The 17,555-nt window shown below is 28.6% G+C and overlaps 1 protein-coding gene across 2 annotated transcripts in view; it reads right to left on the bottom strand.

Moving 5' to 3' along the window:
- The window catches only part of LOC145741688 (tRNA (32-2'-O)-methyltransferase regulator THADA-like), a 30,934-nt gene that overhangs the window by 11,943 nt on the left and 1,436 nt on the right, over positions 1-17,555 (bottom strand). For both annotated transcript variants that reach the window (XM_082559318.1, XM_082559319.1), the window contains exons 5-35: positions 16,086-16,310; positions 15,335-15,438; positions 15,003-15,190; positions 14,478-14,543; positions 14,082-14,245; positions 13,113-13,268; positions 12,515-12,684; positions 12,017-12,349; positions 11,338-11,493; positions 11,089-11,187; positions 10,563-10,692; positions 10,096-10,241; positions 9,794-9,936; positions 9,199-9,339; positions 8,546-8,748; positions 7,944-8,086; positions 7,416-7,525; positions 7,030-7,168; positions 6,416-6,544; positions 5,964-6,063; positions 5,684-5,801; positions 5,386-5,483; positions 5,085-5,205; positions 4,490-4,646; positions 4,008-4,114; positions 3,814-3,905; positions 3,453-3,570; positions 2,846-2,964; positions 2,705-2,769; positions 1,532-1,693; positions 1,250-1,397 (exon numbers count right to left, since the gene is read on the bottom strand). In XM_082559318.1, coding sequence (XP_082415444.1) covers positions 1,250-1,397; positions 1,532-1,693; positions 2,705-2,769; positions 2,846-2,964; positions 3,453-3,570; positions 3,814-3,905; positions 4,008-4,114; positions 4,490-4,646; positions 5,085-5,205; positions 5,386-5,483; positions 5,684-5,801; positions 5,964-6,063; positions 6,416-6,544; positions 7,030-7,168; positions 7,416-7,525; positions 7,944-8,086; positions 8,546-8,748; positions 9,199-9,339; positions 9,794-9,936; positions 10,096-10,241; positions 10,563-10,692; positions 11,089-11,187; positions 11,338-11,493; positions 12,017-12,349; positions 12,515-12,684; positions 13,113-13,268; positions 14,082-14,245; positions 14,478-14,543; positions 15,003-15,190; positions 15,335-15,438; positions 16,086-16,310 — 4,350 coding nt within the window. The remainder of the gene's footprint in view (positions 1-1,249; positions 1,398-1,531; positions 1,694-2,704; positions 2,770-2,845; positions 2,965-3,452; positions 3,571-3,813; positions 3,906-4,007; positions 4,115-4,489; positions 4,647-5,084; positions 5,206-5,385; positions 5,484-5,683; positions 5,802-5,963; positions 6,064-6,415; positions 6,545-7,029; positions 7,169-7,415; positions 7,526-7,943; positions 8,087-8,545; positions 8,749-9,198; positions 9,340-9,793; positions 9,937-10,095; positions 10,242-10,562; positions 10,693-11,088; positions 11,188-11,337; positions 11,494-12,016; positions 12,350-12,514; positions 12,685-13,112; positions 13,269-14,081; positions 14,246-14,477; positions 14,544-15,002; positions 15,191-15,334; positions 15,439-16,085; positions 16,311-17,555) is intronic.

The raw sequence follows: 17,555 nt of genomic DNA on the forward strand, positions 1-17,555 counted from the left end.
ATTTTATTTTGGTTAATTTGACGTCAGAGATTTACTGTAAACAACTGTTAAAATTTTAGGCGATTTTTTTTACAGGAATATGTAGCCGCAGCTACTCGAGTGTGTACAAAATTGGCAAAAACAAATGCCTGCTGACATTTAGTTGTTTTTTGTGAGCTATTTTTAAAATATAACAAGCTTATACGAGATACCTATTAACCTTTTAAAAAAACGAAAAAATATTTCCAAAAAAAAAAGAATAATTTTTGGCATTTTTTTTAAAGTTCAACATTTTTTTGTAAAGTTCCCACGAAAAAAATGTCGAGGTCATGGTGACGATTGTGACGTCACGGTGACAGGATGACGTCAAGTGTTTAGGTTGCCAATCGAAAATGTTTACACAGGCGCTGTCTTTAAAAAAATCAATCTTCAAATTTTTTCAGCGTCATTGCCCAGCCCGGCCTTCGAATTCTATTTTAGTCTACTTTTTATTTTTTTGATATTTATTTTTAAAATTCTAAAATAATCTTGCTAAATTAGTTTAAAAGAAATAAAATGTATGACGAGCAATATATTGAGATGCTCCAAGCGGATGTTGTAACACAATCAAATTAATCAATATCTCTTAAGTATTGATTTTGATTTATAAGTATAACAATATCGTTAGAAAGCTATATATAGATAAATGTCTAAAAATATCAAATTGTAAGGTTGTAGGGCATGCCTCTGTATTATATTGTCAAAACCGTGTAACAAACCATCTTAATTTTAGAATAAAAGTTTTGCTATTTGCAAAGAAATATAATTACGTATAAACATACTTAACCAAAAACTTACTAAAAAGCAATATTCATGAAATTTTCAGCTTTATTTTAAAGTAAATTAGGGGGTCCTATCAAATGAATATGGTGGTGTAGTAGTGTTTAGAACAGTTACTTTTACTACATAAAGTTCTGGGTAAGATTTTCACTGCTTTCACGCTGTAGCTTCATTAAGTAAGGCCCTATAAACGACCTAAACTCCTACAGAGCCTAAAACCGTCCGGCAGATTAAACATCAGGCAATTGAAATTATTAGTATGCAAAACAGACAAACTGAGTCAGAGTAACAAATGTTACTCTATGTTAAGGCCTTAAAGTCGTCTTTTCCACATTGAAAATAAATCTTTTTCGAAAAAATAAGGCCAACAACTGGCATGCCACAACACAATGAAATTCATATTTTTAACCACACTGCCTAAAAACAAGTTTTATAAGAAGTATTAACTTACCATATAATGTCGGATTTAACATAATGGGTACTGCGATTTTCTGGTGGGCAAGGGAAACCACCCTTCGAAGTATGACGTCATTATGCAAAGGTGACAAGGAATTTGACATCAGAGCAAGCAACCGTGAAATCACGTGGTTAATCTTTAGCTACGTATAGAACGAAGTAACATTAAAATTTTTAACGCCCTTTTTATATCTTTTAGAGAAATAAAGTATTTAATATAAAAAATATGTTTATATTAACTATTATTCAAAATTATTTAAATTTAATTTAAATTTACCGTCCTATCTTCTATAATACAGGATAGCGCTTGAGCCCAACATGCAACAACAGCGACCACCAGCGACTCGTTATTTTGAAGTTTTATTTCGGATAAATGTACGGCAATACGAAGCGAATTTTTTTTGTCCGATTTAGTGGCGTAGGTCAACAAGTCGTAAACCTGAATAAAAAAAATATACACTTATAAAAGTTTTAAAAAGTTTTACCATATATCAGCGTAATTCGGCAGCGTGGTGTAGTGGTAAGAACACTTGCTACACCACACATGAGGTCGTGGGTTCAATCCCCACTGATCTCATGCTGTAGCGCCATTGAGTAAGGCGCTATAAACGGTATAAACTCCTGCTGAGCCAGCACTTAATCAGCAGCATAATTACCGGGCAATTATAGTCTCTATAATATCCCAAACTGCCACAGGCAACTCGAGACTGGGTCGGAGTAACTTATGTTACTCTATGTTTAAGTCGCGCATTCGACTTTCCCACGTTGAGGATAAAGATATATACAAAAAAAAAACACTTTGTTTACTTTGTGAGGTTCTGGGTTGGATTCCTACTAATTTCATGTTATAGTGCCTTGAGTAAGGTATTATATACAATACGCCCAGTCAAAAACCCTTAGATAAACATTTTAATAAAATAATAATAATCAATAATATCTCAATCAGCCAAATACTACTCAAGAGTTGGTTGGGGTAACAGGTGTTTAGGTTGTGGGGACAGTGTTACCACATTAGGGTGAATAAAAAATATATACATATAAAAAATTGAGAAATACACCTATGTTAATTTTTTTTTGTATACATCTTTATCGACGATGTGGGAAGGTCTAATGCTTCACCTAAACATTGCATAACATCAGTTACCCCGACCCAGTCTCGAATTGCCTGTGGCAGTTTGAGATATTATAGATCATAATTGCCTGATAATTATGCTGCTGATTAACTGCTGGCTTAGCAGGAGTTCACACCGCTTATAGCACATTACTTAAGGGCGCTACAGCATGAGAGCAGTTGAGATTGAACCCACGACCTCATGATGGTGTAGCAAGAGTTCCCACCACTACACAACGCTGCCGGTTTAAAATGATTAGGTCTTTTTTTAATGAAGAGACAATAAATCATTAGCAACCTTAGTTACTAACAATAAAAAAATACAAACATGAATCTTACCAGTGCCAAACTCTTAGAACAATGTTGCAAAGTTGACAGCAAATTAAACAAGTCTTCTTTTAAATCTAAAACAAACAACTTGATTTAAAAAATTAAACTTTTGTATATAAAATTAATTTGAAAAGGCATTGGTTTACATACCTGATATATTTAAAGTTTTGTCTTGGCTAGTATGATGTTTTAAAATATTGAGGATTCCAAATATCATATCATGGTTGTTGCTTGACAAAATTGTGTGTATTTCGGCACCATTTAATTTACTAAAAAATACGAAAATGTCGATTATTATTTTAAGAATAACTTTACCATTTAAGTTGGGATAGTTAAGTACAAAAGAATTACAAAGATAAAATTAAAAAAAAAAACATTAAATTATTTATATTTTATGCCTTTTTTCATAATTAATAGCTTAAAAATTCAAAAAAAGAATTTTTTTTTTGTATATATCTTTATCACCAATGTGGGAAAGTCAAATGCGCGACTTAAACATAGAGTAACAGCAGTTACTCTGATCCAGTCTCGAGCTGCCTTTTACGACCTCATGTGTGGTGTAACAAGTGTTCTTACCACTACACCACGCTGCTGGTATTATAACTCTTACATTTAAGAGCCTAGCAACATTTAAATTAATGCCATCCAAATATAAAATATATTTAAAAAAAATTAAATTCTTAATCATCAAATCACAAAAAAATGCAACATTCTTAATACTTTTTAATTAATATTAACAACAACTATAAAAACTGACCTTATATATAATGAAGCAAAAAAACTTCCAACAGTTTCAAGTAAAATTCTTCCTCCAGGTTTGTAAGTTAGTTCTTCATTAATTACACTTTTACACTCATTTAATAGAGATAAAAAGTCTATAAAGAATAAAAAGCATTAAACTAAAATGGCAAAAAAGGCCCATTACATACCATAAAAGTATTAAAAGTAAAGAAAACACTTTTTAAGTGTTTTTATTTTTAATGAATAATCTGTCGATTGGGGTTTGTCTTGTTTAAAAACGTACCATTTATAATACCTTACTTAAAGGCGCTTTTGTTATATTGTTTAATTAAAATTAGTAAAACATTTTTGTTAAAAAAAAAATAGTTTATTTTTACCTTCATTTTCTGATAAATCAAATGAAGCAAGGGGAATAAGTTGAAGATATAATTCAAAATAAGTAGCTCTTGTTATTAAACATTGATTATTTCTAAACAAAAAAAAATATTAAATACAAAAAAATAAACATCAATAATTTAGTTGTGTTGCAAAAAAAATAATACTAAATTTTTAAAAAAATATCACAACATACTTGGAAGCTATCCACTTGCATTTGTGTAATGATAAAATTAAATTATTCAAATTTAACTTTTCTTCAACTTTTTCATTAACAAGTTTTCTTTTCACCAGTTTTAATATCTAAATAAATTCAATTGAGTAAGTTTTATAATTAAATAAAGCACAAAAAAAAGTTGTTAATAAAATAGTGCATAATACTATTTTTCAATTTTTTCACTGAATTCTTTAAAAAAAATGCGTAACAATCCATTTTTTACAAATACGGCATATTTTAACAGTTAGATGTTTTTTAATAGTCAATAATCATACTAATTAAAATTTAAATCCCACAAAATAAAGTTTTAAAACAGTTATGAATAAAAACATTAAGCATTAAAAATCAAACCCCGAAATATAATACAGTCTTACTTACAAAAATATATGCATAGTTTCCTAACAAACGTGGAGTACTACTAAAAATTTTAATCCAAAAATAATTTAATTTAAATAACAAACCTGAATTAAGGTTCCATGAATAAAATTCTGTGAGGTGACGACCATAAGTCTTGACATCAGAAACTCCATAACATGAAAACATTGTTTAGTTGTTACTAAATTACACAAAGCAGTTGAAGCCATATCTCGACATTTGTATATCAAGCAACCATTACATCTAACAATATAAATTAATATAAAAGTAAATAATTCTTTTAAACAAATAACTTGATTGTTTGACAAAAGGGTTTCATTTTTACAATTATAATGTGATCTCAAGAAATATTTACCTGCGCACAAAAACAACAGTTTATATTTTAATTTAAAAATGTCCTTAACAAAGGAAGTAAAATAAGGTAAAAATAGTTGTTATTTAATTTTGGGTTTGGCAGAATTTAATACAGTTTATAGCACCTTACTCAAAGGCACTAAAGCATAAAAGCAGCAGAGAGCAAACTAAGGACTTCTTGTATTGCAATTAAACCACTACACCTTGCCGTCAATAATGATTCATACATTTAAAGTATGTTACAAAAAATCCTTTTTTATCATTTCTATGTTGCTGTAGTATTTAATACTACCAACAATTAAACAAAAATTATGAAATAAAACGAACCTTATAAGTGATGGAATAAACTCAGAAAGAAGTAGATTTGATGAGTGAGTTGGTGAAGGATATATTCTAGAAATGACAAGTAAAACTGGGTATGTGCTGCATTGCTGTTCTATTGATGGTGCTAAAAATAAATAAATTATTTTTTAAAAAAAAATTTAAATAAATTATTTTTGAAACGTTTAAATTATTAGATAAAAATTTAAAACCAAATCATATACTAATAGATATTTGCCCGCCTTACAGGACGCATTTTATTTGTTGTAATATGGTCACAATTCTTAGGCTTTGGAAATAAATTTACCTTTATCTTGGTTTTTTCCATGCAAATGATCATTCAGATAAGACAATAAAAACTCGAGCAACCCTGGCATTTTCGTACAAAACTCCTGACTGGATAAACTAAAAAAAATTTTTTTAAAAGCTGGTAAAATAAATGCAGAATAATTATTGTTTAACATCCTAAGAAAAGCGCAAAAGTTAACTGGAGACTAGGTCCAAATAACAAATGTAACACAATGTGTAGGCGGTAATGTCAAGTTTTCCACATCAAGAATAAAGACATACAAATTTGAAGCTTAAATTCTTTGTAAAGTTTATACCGATTTTTGTTGGAAGATTCTAGATCTTTTTCTCTCTTTACACCAAATATTCGATTCATTAAAGTTGAGAAAAATAATGTTGAAGAATTTCGTATTGACCAAATTCTGCAACCAAATCCTGAAATAAAATTCAAAATTAATTTTAATTATTAATATTTATTACTGTTTTTTATTTTTTAACTATAAACACCATTTAAAATCTTAACATCATATTTTTTGAGCTACTTAAAATTAGTCTTATGGTGCCACTTTTAAAAAATGTAAATATAGTATAACAAACCTTTTATGGCTATTTTAAGACACGTAGAAATATAAGGTTGCACTGTTTCACCTAATGAAGCATCCTTCACTAACCCTCTTAAAACATTCAAACAGTGAATCTAAAAACAGTTATTTAAGTTTAATGTGATATTTTGCGTGCTAATATATTAATTAATCTACAAATTTCTACTTAAAAAAAAAATTTAGAACATGACGAATTAGCACTACATGAGGCCCTGGGTTCAATCCCCAATGTTCACCCTTTTTAATGCGCTAAAATACCCATTTTTGCAAAAAGAATAAATTTATATATAGGTCAATAACTAAACAAGTTGCCAGTTTAAAAATACCCCCAAAAAAAACAAAATAAAACCTTTAAAACATACTAAACAAAATTATCCCTACAATTAAATTCACATAGCCTTCTTTATCATAAACAATTTAATACAAAAATTTTTTTAATTTGTGTACCATTGCATTAGTAGTTTCATTGTCACAGTCTTCATGAATATTGTCCATATCACAAGTTTTTAACAAAGATGACATAACATGATTTAATGATGATTGAATTACTGCTCCTTTGTCACTACCTAATAAAGCCTATTAACATTTAAAAAATAATAATAAACTTCTAAAAATATAGCAACAAATGGGATAAATTTTTTGAAAAAAAAACATAAAATGATGGTTTAATATTATAACTTTATTGTTTAACTAAATGGTAGTTATTAAAACGAACTGCAGGCAGTGTGTAGTACACTTGGCATTACTACGAAAAGTTTATTGTTTGATTCCCACCGCTTCCATGCTGCAGCACCCTTTAGTAAGAGGGTAGCCAAGGCAAAAACTAATTAGCAAGTTAATTTTTGGGCAAATATAGTCAATAAGTTTCAAATTGCCAATGTAAAGTCAAGACAAAAAGTGTAACTCTATGTTTAGGCAGTGAAGTCAAACTTTTCACATCAAGAATAAAGATATCCAAAAAAAGATTAAATAATCAGTATTATCAAAATTATGATAACAACAAATTACTTAAAAAAATATAAGGTATGGTAGGTATTCAACTAGTTTTAGTAAAAACTTACTTGTAAATAAAATGGCAACCCTGCACTTCTACGAGTTGAACATAAAGTTAAAGTCATTGATGAACTGTTATTACAAATCAAATCCGTGACTTCATTAATCCATTTAATCGGCCGATCACTCAATTCTTTCGCTTTTTGTCTGTTTAAATAAAAAGTACAGCAACATTAAATTTAAAAACTCAAGTTTAGGTTTGATTTAAACAAATTGTTATTTTATATTTTTTGCATATTTTATTTTAGCTGAACAAATATTTAATATTCTAATATTTTTTAAAAAAGTAAAACAAAAACTAATTTTTGTCAGATATACTTGCAAAAATAATTGATGTACATGTACAAAGTCAAAGGGTAGAATAATTAATATTTATTAAATTTATATTCTGTACCTCCACAAGAAGTGGCAATATGATTTAAAAGCACATGAGGCTATCTCGAAAGCACCTCTGTGTTTTGCTTGAAGTAATTGGCTGCGAAGATGATCACCTATTTCTAAAATCTAAATTACAAAAAAATCTAAATAACAAAAAAGATATAAAAAAATTTTATAAAATACAGACAAATTAAAAAAAATTGTTAACTTTCTTTAGCAGTATCTTAGTAGTTAGAGCACTTGACTTTACTACCTGTGGTCATTTTCCTAACACTTTTAATTCCCAACACTTTCATGTTGTAACATGTTTAAGTAAGGCACTATAGACAGTATTAGCTTCTGCTAAACTTTTAAAAATATCGTCAAATATATAATTGGACAAAATAATCGATAATTTTCAAAACTGTTGAAAGCTGCTTTAAACTTGGTTGGGGTAGTGCATGTTTTGTTATGTTAAGTCTATAAAGTCTATCTTTCCATATTGAAATGACACAAAATATAATTTTTTTTTTATATCTTGGTAATGTTAAATCATTAAAATTACCTGTTTCCAGGATATAATATTGTCATGCACTGCATGTTCAGAATCCAGAGGAAATTGCTCAATAATTGATTGTAAAAGTAAAAACGATTCTTTAGATGATCTCCAACATGATAATAAAACTCTTTGTGCTTCAACCCTTTCATCTGTAGAAAACAAAACAACATATAAAAAAACTAAATAGATCCTTTAGGTATGTATGTAGATGTGGTGTAGTGGTAAGAACACTTGGCTTCACAGAATGAGATTATTAAACTGCTAAGGACAACTTGAGACGACATCAAAATAAAAAATGCTATCATATGTTTACGCGGTGATGTCAGTGTTCTTACATCGAAAATCAAGATATGCACAAAAAGTCTTGATTTATGGACTTTAAAAAAAAACTGTCGTTCGTGGTTCGTAGGTAAATTGTGACTAAAATGTAAGTTAGGCAACCAAAAAATGTTAGGCAACCGAAAAAATGTGGTAAATTGCATTCCATAAGACAGGAACTAGATTAGTTTATCTAAAGAAATTTACAATGTGAATACGAAATAAATATAAGACATTGGACATTACAAAAGGTTTTTAGTTTAGTTCCCATGCAGAATTTAGTAACATACCTTCATTTATGTCTTCTTTAGACAGCATTGGCCTTATCACATCATCCAGAGCTTCCATTTCAGATTGAACAGCAATCCTGGGTAGATGTCCTTCTGGTGAATCATTGCCAACAACTGGCAACACTGCAATTGAAACTCGAATGCAACTTTCAATGCATTTTCCAATAACTTCTCTCCATTTAGCCAAGTCTGTCGAATTCGTACTAGCAAAAGTAAAAGCGAGTAATGTGTTATTAATCATTTTTTTTTACATATTTTTATTATGTAGAAAAGCTGACTTCACAGCCTAAATTAAGGGTAACTATTGTAACCAAGACTCAGTTTTAATCTCGTTAAGCAGTTTGGAATATTATTGGAAGTGTTGACTTTTAAGTAATTTGCTGGTTAGAATTGAGCTCGACAGGAGTTTAATATGTCATCTTACATTACTTTTATGTTGCTATAAGTTTTTTTTTTACCATTATTGAAAGTTCTGATATAGGGCTGCAAACCTGAACCCAGCAAAAAAGTTATTTTAAAGACACAAACCACTTCTTTGAAAACTACCTTTAATTTAAAAATTGTTTACAAATTTTTGTTTTTTACAAAATGTCCATTCAGTTAAATCGTTTTCATTTATACGAAAAGATGTTGTAAACATTTTTTTAACTAACCTGTCAAGTTTGAAATGTAATAGTATTAGTCGAATAAAGTAGATTGATCCATACATTGGAGTAACTGTAAGAGCTTCTAACAATGATTTTTCAGCAAGAGAAATATCACTTAAAAGTTGTGTCACCATATTATCCACATATCTGCAAAAAAGTTTATATTTGCTATAAGATGAAATGTACAGAAAAAATTTATTATTTACTTTGCCAAAAAAAATTATTCATTGTGCCATAAATATATATAGTGAAGCTTAATGAATGATATACAAAAGTTTGTACAATTCAAAAACTTTAAAATAGAACAAACTGCTGTCTGTGGTGCACCGATAAATTTCTGTAGATATATATATCAAATGCGAGTTGCGCCCAAATATTAAACAAGTGTTCAAAATAAAAACGGCGCAAATATAAGAGTGCAATCATAAAATTGTTGTTAAGTTTTAAAATGCATTTAACTTTTTCTTCTTTTTAGACTGTTACAAGACAAAAAATTTTTCTGCATTTTATAGTCAAGTTAAGATTATTCAAAAAAAAACTTTACATTAGATTTTTCACATTTCAATGTTAAGCCTATATGATAAAAAATAATATATTTTACCTCAAAGCTACTTGATCAGGGTTGGTTGATGTTTTCATGATAAATAAAAGATTGTAGGCTGATTCCTTACAAATATCAGGCTTACAAGATACTCTACATTCTTTTAATGAAGTTTTTTCCATAATTTCCATCTTATCTTTAAGCTAAAAATTAAATTAATATTTTAAAATTAATTGGACTTAAAAATTATGCAAACTTAACTTTAGAAAAAAAAGCTACTCTAAATGTTTATGTTCCAAAGTCAACTTATTTAAATTGAGATTAAATAAAAACAAAGAAAAAACATAAAGTTTAATATTTACCTTTAAACTAACATGGCTTTTTATAATTGGATTAGATAAAATATTGATAGCGAAGTTTTTGATATCTTCATAAGGAATTTTTAATAATGAAACTAAAGTTTCTATTCTTCTCAATGTAAAAATATCAAAAATAGTTGGGCAAATTTCTACAATAAAACACAAATTTTTTAAAGTTTTTTATTTAATTTACTAGTCGATAGCCTGCCTTACAGTCAGCATATTAAATGCTGTATGGTCACAACTTGCAATTAATATTTATTTGAGATTATTTACCCCTGCACCACAAACGAATTTTTTATTTATTTTGTAGTTCTATAAATTAAACACACGTCATAATATATATGTATATGAAGTTCACTTAGCTCCATAGATGTATACATTTGTATTATTTTTTTGTAGTTTCTATAATTTCTGAGTAAAATTATTAATTTCAAAACACATTTTTTGTTTAATTTTTATTTTGGTACCTGCTTCTTGGTTGTTTGCCAGCTCTGAAATTAGAATTTCGAGTAAACCTAAAGACATACAACGCCGAGGATAAATTGCTCCTTGAAATAAGTGACTGAAACTAAACTCAAAAAACCAAGAAAATAATTCCTAGAAAAATAAATCAAATTACTAAACAAAAACAAATATATTGGATGCATTGATATAGACACTTAAACAAATCAATTATGTTTTTAATACATATACATTTTATAAGGTTTATACATTTTTATAGCATAGTGTTGTTGTTAAAACCATTAATTTTACTAGATAAGGTCTCGAGTTCAATCCCCACTGCTTTCATGCTGCACTATAAATTCATTGCCGAGCCAAAAACTAATCAACTTGTTTATTATTATGCAACAGTTGTTTTAATATTTAAAATTGCAAAAAGGATTCTTCTTTCTCAATGTTACCCTATTTTAAATTGTAAAGTTAACCTTTCTACATCAAAAATGAAAAAGCATACAAAACAATTTAAAAAAATGCTAAACATAAATATCCTACCTCGTATAACTCCATTTCTTTTATGTCTGCTTCACTTTTCTTATGATTTTGAGTTCTTTTAATTATTCTCTGATGATTAACTACTAATCGTGTTATCAACTAAATAAAAAAAAAATTATTTTATAAATTTAACAATTTGTTTTGATTTAAAATGCATATACAAATATCAACTTAGATTTCTATTTTTTTTTTTTTTTTTAAATAAACAATATTTTTGCCAAAATATTTAGTTTTTAATACAAATTTTACCTTTTTTAGTGTTACTAATAATTGCTGTCGAAAATCAGGGCATGGATTTTTCATGTTATAAGGAAGTCCAAACATAATGAGGTCAACATCAGATTGCGTTAAAGGAATCGAAGGCCGAGGGTTGTCACAAATCAACATGAATCCTTCAATTCTCATCTACATACAACAATGATCAGTTTGATTGTCAAAAATAAAATAATTTATTTTTTTATTGTTTAGTTTTAATTAAAAATATAAATACTGGTATGTCTTAAAAGCAATGTAGAATTGAAAAATTAAAACATAGTCATTCAATTAATTTTAAGGTCATAATTTTTTTTTCCCAGTTGTTTATTCACGAAGTTGAAGAGCTGACTTTGCAGTCTAAACATTGCGGAAAATTTGGTACGGAAATTTGGTTTTAAGATGTTTTCGGCAGTTTTCAATATTATTGATCATAATTAACCTGCCCAATAGTTTTGGGCTGGGCAGGAAGTAGTCCCACTTTTAGCGCCTTACTTGCTGTGACTTAGAACCATTGAGAATTAAACCTAAGATCTTATACAAAAAAAGCCGAGTGTACTAACTACTACACCAAGCTGGCAGTTTTTTAAGTATTTCTTGTTAATTAAACAACATAAAAAATGATGTCCCATAATTAACAAAAAAAAATGCAAAAAATATAAAAAAAATATTTTACCTGATTGTTAGGATGCACTAGAGCAGATTTAATAATCTTCATCGTTATTCCTTCTTTCCATAAATCCTTGTTTACATTATCATGAACTTCAATATTATTTGATTGTTTTTTCAATCCCTTTTTCTTACTTTTTTTTGGATTTTCATTTTGTTGTAGCAAACCTAATTGTTGGGCAGTTCTAGCACACATCATAAATACATTTAAAAATCCAAAATTCTCTGACATTTCTGAGTTGTTTTTGTCTTTGTTATTTGTTTTCAGGTTTGTTGATATGGAAAGAATGTAGCTCATACACGTGTTGCCATATAGTTTTACAAGTTTTTTCAAACAATACTAAAAAACAGTAAAAAAAATTGAAGAATAATAAATGTTAAAAATAAATAAAAAATTAAACGAAAACTAGGTAAAAAAAATTTACAAAATTAAATAAAATTATCAAATAACAATATCTTGTTAATTAAAGATACTTTACATTCATTTTTTAGCGAATTATCTTACATTCACAACAAGATTCTTGTTGCAATTTTCTTCTGTTAAAGTTTTAAAAACTGGTAACAACCAAATATCCATTTGTTCGTGAACTGATATTTTGTTGATTTGTTTTTGGTTGACAGCAAGTTGATGATAAAAATGTGAAGCATAAGTGACTAAACCTTGGTCAGAAATAGCTGAAAACAAAAATATAGTTTTTGTCAATTAATGTAGGAAGACTGACTTGGAAAATACAAGGTAACATTTGTAACTCCAAACAAGTTTTAAGTTACCCTTGACAATTTTAAATATTATTAAGTTTAGCAAGAATTTGTACCATATTAAAACCTTACTTAAATGCACAACAACATGGCAGCAGTTGGGATCAAACCAATCACCTCATATACTTAGGAATATATTTGTAACTCTGGTCCAGTTTTGACTTGCATTTGTCAGTTTTTTTAGCATGATTACTAACATGTTATTATTTTTTGAAACCAACAAAAAATCCTTTTTTTCACAAATAAACAGTGCAACTTATAAGCAGTGAGAATTGAGCCTAGTAACTTATGTAGTAATTCCCAGTGCCTTTACCTACTTCTTCACATCGCTAGTTACTACTAACCTTTAAGCAAATGTTGTTGGATGTTAGGTTGAGATGAAATAATAAGTTCAACGTCGACATATTCAACAACACAAGACATAGCAACATAGAAGGATCTTTTGTTCCAATTCCATAAACTTAAAATATCTTTTGACAAGTTTTCCATAAAAGCCAAACCTAAAAATACAATAATTGTAAACACCATTAAAATTTGACCTATACCATTTTCTGTTGTTTTATTTTATTTAAATGCGATCATTATATTAAAATTTAGATAACTTGCTTGTTAGATGTAGTATAACTTGAAATTTAACAGTGACATGGCGTAGTGGCTAGAACACTTACTACATAAAGTCATCGGTTTGATTCCCACTGATTTTATGTTGTAACACCCTAGAATATGTTGCTACAAATATATCAACTGTATGTCATGCTAAAAAACAATGGGCATGTTAATTATCTCGTAAAATGCCTAATAATACCCAAAACTTATAAAGGCAATCCGAGATTGGTACACAATAACAAAAGTCACCTCATGTTTAGGCTGTTAAGTTGTCTTTTTTACATTGAGAATAAATATATTTAAAAAAATACATTTTTTTTTTGTATATATATATCTTTATTCTCGATGTGGGAAAGTCAAATGCGTGACTTAAACATAGAGTAACATCAGTTACTCCGACCCAGTCTTGAGTTGCCTGTGGCAGTTTGGGATATTATAGATTATAATTGCCCGATGATTATGCTACTGATTAAGTGCTGGCTCAGCAGGAGTTCATACTGTTTATAGCGCCTTACACAAGGGCGCTACAGCATGAGATTAGTGGGGATTGAATCCACGACCTCATGTGTGGTGAAGCAAGTGTTCTTACCACTACGCCACGCTGCCGGTAATTTAATCACTTTAGCCAGTCAAAGTTGTGAACACATAAAACTAACAAACAAATGTAGGTTTTTTACAGTTTTTAACCAATTTATAAAAACTTTTACCGTTTGGTGTATCTGCTTTAACCAGTAAAAGATTTTTAAGTAAATCTTTCGTAGTATGTCTCGTAATATCAACAGTACTGTCCAAATTAATTGAAATAAAGTTTAATAACTTGTCCAAAATAACAAAGGATTCAGGTGTTTTTGATCCAGATTTTTTTAGTTCCCTGAAAATTAATATTTCAAGTTTTAAATTTATATTTAGGCTATAAACGATGTAAGAGTTTTAAAGATTACACAAATTAGAAAAATCTGGAAACAAAAAAGGCATCTATATATTATATTTAATATAGTTTTACGCTTATGCATTAATTTTTACTGGTTTAAATTTAAAAAAATATATTTTACTAAAATTTGTAATTTCAGTAATTTCATTATGTTTATTTCTATTTTTCTTACTTTAAAGTAATTGTCCATTGCAGAAAACATTTGGCCACAGAAATATGATTTGGAGTGGTGGTTACACTAATAAAAATTAAAGTAAAAATTGAAAAAAGAAGAAGCAATCAAGTTCAGGTAATGTATATACACCGGCAGCGTGGTGTAGTGGTAAGAACACTTGCTACACCACACATAAGGTCGTAGGTTCAATCCCTACTGATCTCATGCTGTAGCGCTCTTGAGTAAGGCGCTATAAACGGTATGAACTCCTGCTGAGCCAACACTTAATCAGCAGTATAATTATCGGGCAATTATAATCTTAATATCCCAAACTGCCACAGTCAACTCGAGACTGGGTCGGAGTAACTGATGTTACTCTATGTTTAAGTCGCGCATTGAACTTTCCCACATCGAGGATAAAGATATATATATACAAAAAAATATATATTTTAAACTGATCTTTTTAGTTTTATGTTTGGCGTTGGGGGTTTAAATAATTTAGGAAATATTTTTTTGATTTGCAAGAAATATCAATATAATTACCTCTTTTCAATTGTCAATAAAAGTTGGAGCAAATTGCTTAGCTGAGAATCAATTAGATTTTCAGAATTCATATCTGGTTGTTTTTGTAAGTGAACAATAAATACAAGAACACCATTGCATAATAATATTTGTGAGACTTCAGAAAAATCTGACAAGTGTTTTTGAAAACTTTTAAAACAGTTTTGTACCTAAACAAAAAGTACAAAAAAATTGTTTTTCTAATATGCAAATTTTTTTTATATAAAATATTCAATACAAAAAACAAAAATAAGGTTTATTATATAACACTTAAGATTTGTTTTAGTAAAAAATAAATTTTGTAAAAGTCTGACCTTAGATTCTAGGCAATTGTCGCTTTTCGAAGTAATCTCTAGTAACCATAATAAATTAGGAAATAATAAACCATTTGAGTTAATGGCTTGTTCACCTAGAATATCTGCACAAAAAACACTATTTAAAAAAAATGTCTATAACACATATAGGCTACGTGATAAAAATGACAATTTAACAAAGTTATGTTAGTTTTTGTAATAAAACACAGGCAGGGTGATGTAATAATAGTGATTGTAAAGATTAAAAAAAAAATAAATTGCTTTGCTGTATGAGGTTCTGAGTTCAATTCCTGCTGCAGCCATGTTAATTGGCTAATTAATAACCAGGCAGTATACTAGGTTAATATTATTATTATAAACTTACAAAACAGAGTTAAAATTTGACAAAAACTTTAGGTTTAGGCTGTAAAAAAGTTCTTCCCACACCGAAGAGAAATAAATACACCACACATAAGGTTGTAGGTTCAATCTCCACTGATCTCATGCTGTAGCGCCCTTGAGTAAGGTGCTATAAACGGTATGAACTCCTGCTGAGCCAGCACTTAATCAGCAGCATAATTATCAGGCAATTAAAATCTTTATAATATCCCAAACTGCCACAGGCAACTCGAGACTGGGTTGGAGTAACTGATGTTACTCTATGTTTAAGTCGTGCATTTGACTTTCCCACATCGAAGATAAAGATATATACAAAAAAAATAAAAAAATAAATATATATAACAAAAATTAGGCTATAATAATGTATACATACCTTCTTTAAACATTAGAGCACTTTCTTTACAAAGAATGTCAACAATTTCTATAACATCCTTATTAACTGTATCTTTGTGTTTAATTAGTTTTAAAACAACCAGGTTTATCGTCTTTAGTATTTGATTTAGTCGTTGATCAATGTTAAATAATTCTTGGTTGCTGTTGTGATTATGAAGTAGCACAGTGTGTAGTTGTTGAACCAATTTGAATAAAAATTCCAAAACTGAAAAAAAATTAATTAATTAAATGAGAAAATTGTTATGAATATAAAATGAACACAAAGCAGTGTTTTTACAAAATATATATATAGTCAATGGAGGTATTTATTGGACAGTTAAAATTTGGAGGTAATTAGTGGACACCATTCCAAATATTTTTAGGGTTGCCACTTTTTACCTATAATTTGCCAGAACAATGTCTATATTATAAGGTTTAAATAAATGTCACTTTTTTTAATCTAAATTGCCTGGAAAAAAAAATACGCACTTTTGAAATTTCAAAAAAAAATTTAGATTTTTTCGAAATTAAAGGCAAAAAGTAAGTTGTTAAAATTTACAAAATTTTTAAATTACTAAATTTTCAGATTGGCAACACTAACTAAAATGCACTGATCTTTCTATAAGGCCCTAATTTAAACTTCTATCTTCATTACACTCTATACAAAATGCGTCCAATGTTTACCTCCATCCTATTATTGTAATTGGGGGTAATTATTGGACACTTGTGAATACATTTTATTTGCTTTTAACGGCCAAAAATAAGCCTTGTAGTCAATTTTAGTCCCACTTATTACAAAAACATAAACAGATTTTAATTTGTTAGGTTTTTGCAATAAGGTGTATTAATAATTTGGGGTAGAAGTAAATTTAAAATAAAAATGCCAAGAAAATATATACCCCCCCCTCTAAAGGCTTAAAAAAAGTGCAATTCAGGAATTATTAAAGGAACACAAACAAATTTATCCAAAGAATATAACATACCAAAATCAACAGTTTAATATTATCTTAGTAATGAAGGTACATTTCCCTCAGAACATGGTGTAAAGCTTATTTAACACCGTTCAATACAAACAATTAAAAGCTAAATTTGCTTTGACGCTAAATTTGCTTTAACTTTAAATGATATTAAAAGTTTAGCCTGCAGGTATATAACCTACAATAAAATGGAAGACGCTAAAAAAGACTAAAATTTATGTAGACAATTCTTTAAAAAAGGGAAATTTTTACTAGGGTAAGGCACTTAAGCAGTTTCCTAAAGATTCTGATAGTCCTACAAAAAGTTTGCGTCGAGACTGCCTGAAGCCTAAAATTATCCAAAAGACCCCCTTTATCACAAAAATATTTTAAAATGTGGCAATTGTTAACACTAGTCGACGATTACCCCCACGGTGTCCAGTAATTACCCCATTTGTGTAGGTAATTATTGGACATTTTTAATCTAGAATTTTAGGCAAACATGTGTAGATTGA

This window comes from Corella eumyota, chromosome 2 (assembly GCF_963082875.1).
Source record: "Corella eumyota chromosome 2, kaCorEumy4.1, whole genome shotgun sequence".
Taxonomy (NCBI): Eukaryota; Metazoa; Chordata; class Ascidiacea; order Phlebobranchia; family Corellidae; genus Corella; species Corella eumyota.